Source organism: Channa argus, chromosome 16, assembly GCF_033026475.1.
Source record: "Channa argus isolate prfri chromosome 16, Channa argus male v1.0, whole genome shotgun sequence".
Taxonomy (NCBI): Eukaryota; Metazoa; Chordata; class Actinopteri; order Anabantiformes; family Channidae; genus Channa; species Channa argus.
Window position 1 is genome coordinate 14,800,381 of NC_090212.1, and position 9,376 is coordinate 14,809,756.

Consider the following 9,376-nt stretch of genomic DNA (forward strand, 5'->3'; position numbering starts at 1 on the left):
CTCTCGTTTCAACAACAAACAGGAAATACACGTCCTACAAAAAATGATTGACAACTCGGTAAACCAATGACGTCTCACTGAGACATGTGTTCCACCAATCGCCTTAGAGAAGAAGGGCGGGACGTCCTGTAATGCGATGCAAATTCGACGGTCAAGCTTGTTAGTCCCACCTTTTTGTGTTTCCCGCACCGTCAATCAAAATAGAAAAAAATCGACCCGAATTCACCGATCAACACTAGCCCGCCTTTGATAAAATAATCATGTTCGGAGTTTAGTTGATCAGATTATCCTCTCGGTTTCTACCATTCACGCTATGATTGGTACGTAAACATTTAGCGCATCGAAGCGTGCAACTAATCGGTGAGTTTGCGCAACCTACAGCGAAGGAAGCTGCGTCTTTTTATCTTTTGCTCTGCTGCTAACTAGCTAGATATGGTTAGCTAAGTGAGCTAGCTAGCTAGCCACGGAGTTGACAAAGTAAACAGTCAATCTGGGCCGAAATCGCCTCTGAATCTCCGCTGCAAAGTTGAATTTCGCAGTCAGCTCCTTTTGGACTGGACAGTGGGGATGCTTTGCGGGCTTTTCTGGGAGGAAGGAGTTGAAGATTACAGAGTTTTGGTGAGTTTCCCCCTCTTCCCCTGCTAGCGCCAGAGCAGCCTCTGAAACAAGGAGAAATGGCGTCCGCGGACGTGGACAGCAGTCAAAGCGAGTTTCTGCAACCCGGCGGCGCAGCGGAAACACAGGTATCCGACATTTTCTAGCTCGTCTTTTTCGCTCGCTTTCGATTGCTGGTTGTTTTTTTGAGAGCATGAAGTTCACACGTTTTAAAATTTTGATGGCATGGGGTGAAAGCCGTACACTTCCTGTGTTCCCCTCAATAACGGCCACCCACTTTACCCCTGTAAAACCCGCCCATAGTGGGTAGGACACTGAAGTCAGTCACTTGGGTCGGCTCGCTGGAAGATAGCCGGTGTACCTTGGGTTTGGATGATGCAGGGGTGTGATAATATGTCAAGAATGGCGTCCATAATCAAACCAGTAACGTGCAATTGTGTTGTTCTAGCCACCCATCCCCCACACACTGCTCTCGACCATTTCTGAGCCTGTTATTTTCACTCTGTGTGCAGGTGGTTGCATCTGTTCTAGCATCCATCCTACATTATTCTCCACGTTCTGTGGTTTACTCTTTAATGCATTAGCACAGTCTCTGAATCCATTACACATTTTAAGACAGTAGCCAGACTCGTCCCCTTTATTTGTGATCTTATCCAAAGCTGAGAGGAATCACTGTCTTCATGTCAAAGTGTGGTCTGTTATTGTTAATCAGGTTGTTAATCTTATCTAGACAACAGATATGTCAGCCATTCAGCTAACGGGTTCAGACCGATGGGAGGTGTTAACTCCTGTGTCAACTGGGAAAGAAGACCAAGGAGTCGTTCACATTCCAAACTCGGGAATTGTCACATCCAACGGGCAGTATGTGCTTCCTATTGGGAGTCTTCCCAGCCAGCCCATTTATGTTACAGCACCTGGGAATGATGCTCAAGCCAATGGAGTTTCAGGCATTCAGTATCAGGTAAAATAAAACAGGCGCAAACATTTCACAACTGATGTGTTCCTCAGGCAGTGATTAAAACTGTCACTTCTTTTTCCAGGTCATACCCCAAATCCAAAATGCAGATGGGACACTTGCAGGATTCTCAACACAGGGATTGGATGATGGGACGGGACAGATTCAGCTCCTTCAAGACGGCAGCCAGACCAGCATTGGGATTAGCTGTGCCACAACAGCGACTGCAGACCTCCTGACACAGGCAGGGCAAGTGCAGTCAATCCACGGTGTCCCGCTGGCTGGAGGGTCAGCATACGCTGGTACAGTACCTGTAGGGCTGCACAGCAACATAACCTTTGTCCCCATAAACAGTGTAGATCTGGAGTCGCTAGGGCTCACTGGAGCGCAAACCGTTCCTATTGCAACGGGGGTAACGGCTGAAGGTCAGCTGATCATGAGCAGCCAGGCGCTGGATGGTCAGGGCCAGGCTGGCAAACAACAGCTGGTCACGGTGAGTGACGGCAGCAACAACCAAGAGCTTTATGTGCCAACCACCACCACTACTTCCACTTCCAACTCCTCCCAACTACCAGAGACCATTGATGGCACCGGGGTTCTAACCCAAGCGACCGCCGTGTCTGCGGGTGTGTCCGACCCTTCCTCTACAGAAAACTATAACTCCCACAATCACCTGCAGCAAATCCAGGTTAGAGCTTTTGCCTTTTTTCACATGAAGCTAGCCCAAAGATTCTTTCATTTTTAGAAGTAACGAAAAAAAATCGAGCGTATAAAAAAATGTTTAAGTAAAAAAATTTCTATCCCCCTTGAAAAATTTGTTCATTTTTAACTTAAATTTCTGATTTAAAGAATAATTGTATTAGCTGAACATGCAATAAATATTCTGTTAATGGATAAACAATCTAGTTTTGCTCTTTTTGACATTTCAAAATAAGGGGATGCAAAGTTTAGCACCCGACTGGATGTGATCACAAGCCAAAAATGGAACTGATCCAAGACACTATTGTTTACTGTGTAATTAGTTTTTGTGAAACAGGTTTGTGCTTGTTGAAGTATTCACTGTCTGATATGTATGTCAAAGTTCCCAAATTGAATTTGCCTTAGCCACCTAGGTACGTTTTTCCTCCTGCTAGACATTGTTTGTTTTTATACATGTGCATGCTGCTAGAATGGTGCATTCGTCAGTACAGTTGTACAGTATTGTTCAAAATATGAATATGATGTGACTAACCAGAATAATCCCGGTTTTTAGTATATTTTTTATTGCTGCATCTCAAACAAGTTACCAGTAGGTGCAGTAGATTCTGAGAAAACAAAGACCCAGCATTCATGATATGCACGTTTGTAAGGCTGTGCAATTGGACAATTAGTTGAAAGGGATGTGTTCAAAAAATAGCAGTGTAGCATTCAATCACTGAGGTCATCAATTTTGTGAAAAAATCAGGTGTGAATCAGGTGGCCCCTATTTAAGGAGGAAGCCGGCACTTGTTGAACATGCATTTGAAAACCTGAGGAAAATGTGTCGTTCAAAATATTGTTCAGAAGAACAGTGTACTTTGATTAAAAAGTTGATTGGGGAGGGGAAAACCTATAAAGAGGTGCAAAAAAATTATAGGCTGTTCAGCTGAAATGATCTCCAATGCCTTCAAATGGAGAGAAAACCAAAGAGACGTGGAAGAAAACGGAAGACAACCATCAAAATGGATCGACTGGCAAAGGCTCAGCCAATGATCAGCTCCAGGATGATCACAGACAGTCTGGAGTTACCTGTAAGTACTGTGACAGTTAGAAGACGTCTGTGTGATGCTAATCTATTTTCAAGAATCCCCCGCAAAGTCCCTCTGTTAAAAAACAGACGTGCAGAAGAGGTTACAATTTGCCAAAGAACACATCAACTGGCCTGAAGAGAAATGAAGGAACATTTTGTGGACTGATGAGAGTAAAATTGTTCTTTTTGGGTCCAAGGGCCACAGACAGTTTGTGAGATGACCCCCAAACTCTGAATTCAAGCCACAGTACACAGTGAAGACAGTGAACCATGGTGGTGCATCATGATATGAGCATGTTTCTCCTACTATTGTGTTGGGCCTATTTATCACATACCAGGGATCATGGATCAGTTTGCTTATGTCAAAATACTTGAAAAGGTCGTGTTGCCTTATGCTGAAGAGGACATGCCCTTGAAATGGTTGTTTGAACAAGACAATGACCCCAAACACACTAGTGCCACAAGTTGGTTGACTCCATGCCACACAGATGTGAAGCAGTTTTAAAAAACTATGGTCATACTACTAAATATAAGTTGAGTGATTCACAGGATGCTAAATCCTAGAAACAAAAAGCGTTAGTTTTGAGTTTGTACAGTCAACGGCAGACACTGCTATTTTTTGAACACACCCCTTTCAACTAATTGCACAGCCTTACGAGCGTGCATATCGTGAATGCTGGGTCTTTGTTTTCTGATGAATCTACTGCACCTACTGGTAACTTGTTTACCATGTAGCAATAACAAATATATTAAAAACCTGGATTATTCTGGTTAGTCACATCGTACTGCTATTATTTTGAACAATACTGTATTTATCATATACCAACTTTGCAGTACTGTTTGTGCAATCAGCTCAAGTGTTCAGGGCTCCCAACCTTCAAAGTCAACAACCACAAGCAAAGTAATTTACATGATTGAGAATAATTAAACAGATTTTGAATGCTAGTTTCTCAATTTTGTGTGTAATTGTTATTTATGTTGCTGTTTTTTTTACCCTGCAGGTTTCCTCCTCCAATGCCACCACAATCTCACAGCCCATCTTGCAACTGTCTGGGGACAGTCAGGGGCAGGTAGCCCAGGTGGCTCAGGGTCAGGACCTGACAGCAGCACCTGGCCAGACTCTACAGAGTGTGCAGCTGGTCAACCCGGGGACCTTCCTCATTCAGGCCCAAACTGTCACTGCTACTGGACAAATCCAGTGGCAGACCTTCCAGGTAAGTTCCAAGAAGTGTGTTGAATAGTCACACAGCAGTGTGGCCCTCAGAATTAAGCATGTTAAGCAATTTATATCTAATCTCTCTCCATTTCCAGGTTCAGGGTGTTCAGTCACTCCAGGGACTCCAGTTGCCCCAGGGGCAGGGTCAGGCTCAGCAGTTGACCTTAGCCCCAGTTCAGACCATTCCTCTGGCCCAGCCAGGTCAGGTCAGCCTACCCAATCTCCAGACAGTCACAGTCAACTCTGTAACACAAACTGGAGCTCAGTACTCACAAGGAGAGGATGCAAACAGTCCAGCAGGTACAATGTCCACACATTTTTTACTATAATGTAAATATAAATATAATGTAAAATCTTGAATTGTTTTGTGTTAAATTGTTAAATCTTCCTGTTTCAGGCATCCAAATAAAGGAGGAACCAGATTCTGAGGACTGGGCGCTGAGAGACTCCACTCTGAACCCGAGTGACCTGAACAACCTACGTGTTCAAATGGGAGATGAAGACATGGAGACACAGGGTGGGGAGGGCAAGAGGCTGCGCAGGGTGGCCTGCACCTGCCCCAACTGCAAAGAGTCTGGAGGAAGGTGGGAAAGAAGCACACAGATGTAGATTCCAGTGGTGTAGGTGTTAAGCTTGTCTGTGATAAATGATAAAAGACAGGAAGACATACCTGTGTACTGTACATAAAAGGGTTAGGGGTTTTATCCCTTTCTTTAAACAGTCAACTTTGATATTACCATTAAATAAATTTTGGGAAATGTTTCACTAAAATGACTAATACCCAGGTGGCAGCTGTAAATTATAAGTGCTGTCACAAGGCTTCATATCTGCATTTTTTTATTACTTATTTATAGTCTCAGAACAGGCAGAGGCTCATGTGGTGGACTGGCAGCCTACTGACCATAGTGTCGGAGGCTCGTGCCGTCTCTTCCCGACCACATGTCAAAGTGCCATACATTCAGATTTCCATGCAAATCCTTCTTTCCGTGGAAAAACATGAATTCAGATATAACGAGCACATTTTATGTTTATTCCATCATCATCATCAGCTATTCATTTGTCTTTTACATAGGTTTAAGGCATGTTCCAAGCCTTCATGTTCACTTTTTAGTTTTATTCTTGTACATGTGTCAACTTGGATCCCCCATCTTATTTGTGTGTTCTACTTATACCCTGTTATTTTTCGTTTGCCTCACAGAGGTTCAGGCATGGGCAAGAAGAAGCAGCACATCTGCCACATCGCAGGCTGTGGGAAAGTTTACGGGAAAACGTCCCATCTCCGAGCTCACCTGCGCTGGCACAGCGGAGAAAGACCCTTCGTCTGCAACTGGATGTTCTGCGGGAAGAGGTTCACAAGAAGTGACGAGTTACAAAGACACAGGAGGACACACACAGGTAAGCTGTCCATTTGTTTTGTGTAAACACTGTTTAGTGATAAGCATGATCTCAATAAGGAAATAACAGTAGCTCTAAAGGGAATCTAATTTAATCTAATCTAATCTAGAACTATTGAGACTATCTGGGCATTCTCCAGAGTCGGCCTTTCACACCTGTAGCCTACATCATGAGATGCATTCTCACTGGTGAGGAAATACTGAGGTTATTCCTCAGCAGAGCGTCTAGGTGGCAGGACATGGCACAACAACTTACTGCACATCAAAGATCATATACAACTGTATATTTATACCCCAACCGGTCAGAACCCTGAGCCTGGTTTTGCTGAAGGTTTCTTACGACAAAGGGAATTTTATAGAAGTGATCCTTAATGTTTAGTAAATGTTTCATACATAATGCTGTTGCTGTTAATGGTAATGTTAATTTGCCTTTGTTGTGCATCATGCTTTTGGCCAGTGTATGAAAAGGGTATTAAGTTGCATTATGTGATTTGTTAAAAATGTGCTCAAAAGCCTTTTTTTCTTCTTTTTTTTTACTCCAGTCAAGTTTTAGATGCATTACAGGTAAAAGAAAAAACTAAACCCAAACGTTTTAGTGCCCCCCTGTGGACAACATATACAATGACAACACTGTTCTAAATTCCAAATTCTAAATTCCAAATTCCAAACAGATTTTCTGTAATGAACTTTTTTTTTTTTTTTTTTTTTTGCTCCGTTAGCCAGTATTCACCAAAACAGATTTACTAGATTAAAACTAAGTTTTGTAATTTTATTGGTTGTTGATAAATAGTGTGGTTTTATTTGTACCTGGCCACTGTCTAACCGTATGTTTCACTGACATCACAGGAGAGAAGAAGTTTGTGTGCACAGAGTGCTCCAAGAGGTTCATGCGGAGTGACCACCTGGCCAAGCACATAAAGACTCATCAGAATAAGAAAGGGTCGGTCGCCTCTTCCACATCTCCAACCACCACGGACAACATTATCACTGCAGACGGAGCCACACTTATCCTCCACACCACCACCACCACTCACGACCTCGTAGCCAATCAGGAGATCCCTTTGCAACTGGTAACCGTGGCACCCGGTGAGGTCATGGAATGAGGGGTGGGGGAATTGGGTAAGGTGGCATTTTGAGAACTGGCCTGTCACAGGGACCTCTTGGGCTTTTCTCTTCCCCCTCTTACCTTTTTTTTTTGTTTTTTTTTGTTTGTTTTTTACATATGAATATATACGTAAATATATATGACAAATATATATATTTTAAGTAAGAGTTATCATGACTTTGTTTGTTTTTGCAGTCTTTTTGTAGGCAGGCAAAAAAAAACATTAAAAGGTGGTTGCTATGTACACGCAGAAACACACATACACCCAAGAAAACATGCATTAACACTCAAAAACAACAACATGAATACTCAAAACAATGAAATGCCTTATTTTGTATCATACTCTTGTATAAAATGCTGGAGGTGCATGTGTTATATTAAGCTTTGCAGATGTAACTGTAACGGACATAAATCTGGTTGTGAAATGGGAGATGATGCCGAGAAGGAATTTAGGAAGTAGAAATCCTCTCACATCAATGAATTGTCTGTGGAGAGCTCTTACAAAATCGAGTGATTCAGTGCAACATTCTGAACTGCCATGATCCCTTTTGTTGTTAAACACTTTGATATTATGGGAAATGCATTGCATTAACTTTCTTGCTGGCATAGATGAGAAGACAGCTACCACTCTCACCTTTGTTTAGCAAATGTAATGCTACCACCAGCAACTGCTTAGCTTAGCACAAAGACTGGAAACAGGGACACAGCTGTCACAGCTGTTTGATAGGCAGGGAAGGAAGTAGTTTTAAGTACATGACTCCGTAGTGAAAATAATTTTACTCCTGATTTCTTACAGAGTAAACAAGATGCAGTATGTGGCTTCAGAGGTCCTAGCTTTGCACATTGCTAGGCTAATGGTTTCCCTTGTGTCCAGTCTTAATGCTAAGAAAGTAAATTAACGTTTGACTTTCATAAATATGCAGCAACTGTTGCCCATTCGCTGGCAGCCCACAGGATGGTGCAGCTGATTTCCTGCCGCACCGCAGCAAAGGGAGCGGGAGGGTTTAGCTGGTGGTCAGAGTAGGATGACAGTGCCACTGTAAACCAAGGTTGTTTTCCACTTTGAGAGTGGAGACGTAGATGCAAGCCGCTCTGAAGAAGAGTAACTTCTTCCAGCATCTGGCCAATTTGAACAGAATGTCTCATCTGTCCTCACAGGCACACTGTTCTGTGTGTGCTTATACACAACAAATGCATCTTTATTTTTCTTTTCCTATATTCTATATTTTTAATGTAAATGCACATTGTATTTCAATTTTTCATGTACCTTCGATGAACTGGGTGTCGTATAAAATAAAGCCACATTATGCTGATCGTAGGTTTTCAAGCATAGAGGGATACCTCTGAATTCCTGCAAGGCTGTTCATTGTGAGATGCTGGTGGCTGCAGGAAGAGAACGTGCTCAAATGATGCCATGAAACAGATGTAACAAACCAGTGAGGCCTCAAGGGTGTTTTTGTCATTCAAACATTCCAGTTGAATATCAGATGATGTGGGATTTGTTTTGCAATCACTGCTCTGTTGGCAATTCTGGGTAGATGTCACTCAAGTCAAAAGGAAAACAATCATGCCATTTTTTTTAATTTCATTTTAATTTTAATTAATGTAATCCCTTCCTCGGTTTGTCTTATGTCTGTAGCATTCATTTACATGTATATTATCTTATTTTCACATTGTTTATAGAAGCCATTACTTAGTTAACTGAATTTGTTGTATCAAAACCTTTTAAGTGATTTTTTTTTCTTGTTTTTTTTTTTTAAGAATTGGTGTAAAAATTGAATGTTACCTTTTGTAAAACCTTTTTTCAAATGGATCACAATAAAAGTCTGAAACCTTCCAGTAACAGGATTTTTATGTAACATGTGGCAGAATGTTGTTTCACTCTTTAATTTTTAAATTAATCAGTAGTTGGCAGTTGTGATAACAGGAAGTGACTTGGATGAGAGAAGGTGAATGCCATCGAATGTCTGCAGTCATAATCCAGCTGCAATATTCTCCAGTCAAACAGGATGCTGCCAGTTTCCAAATTTTAATTTTGCAAAACAAATATCAGCTTAATACTTTGTGTTAGACATTGGAGATTTATTGATGTATGTGTTATACATGCAGTGGAGCAGGGGGTTCCAGTTGCCCAATCAGATTTACTTAGGTAAACCATCACTAACAATCCCAGAAGTATTAGTTATCTAAAACAATTTTTTGATATTTTTAACAATTTGGTAAATGTTTACTTCTTTCCTAGTTTTAGCTATTTAAATTGCTATCTTTCAACATTTTATGCATCACTTTTAACTATTGAGCATGATCTAAAACCTCTAGCTAA

General features: G+C 41.7%; 1 protein-coding gene across 2 annotated transcripts; it reads left to right on the top strand.

Moving 5' to 3' along the window:
* The first annotated feature begins 170 nt into the window (after nucleotides 1-170).
* Nucleotides 171-8,889, top strand: LOC137101613 (transcription factor Sp3-like). Of its 2 annotated transcripts, none has more exons than XM_067480259.1 (8): nucleotides 171-743; nucleotides 1,346-1,576; nucleotides 1,656-2,258; nucleotides 4,340-4,552; nucleotides 4,650-4,854; nucleotides 4,952-5,138; nucleotides 5,753-5,949; nucleotides 6,795-8,889. In XM_067480259.1, exons 1-8 carry the CDS (start codon nucleotides 675-677, stop codon nucleotides 7,049-7,051), a joined length of 1,962 nt encoding a protein of 653 aa, XP_067336360.1. In that variant the 5' UTR covers nucleotides 171-674; the 3' UTR covers nucleotides 7,052-8,889. The 2 variants fall into 2 exon arrangements, with proteins under 2 accessions (XP_067336360.1, XP_067336361.1); XM_067480260.1 differs by having other exon boundaries at nucleotides 171-618.
* The last annotated feature ends 487 nt before the right edge of the window (nucleotides 8,890-9,376 follow it).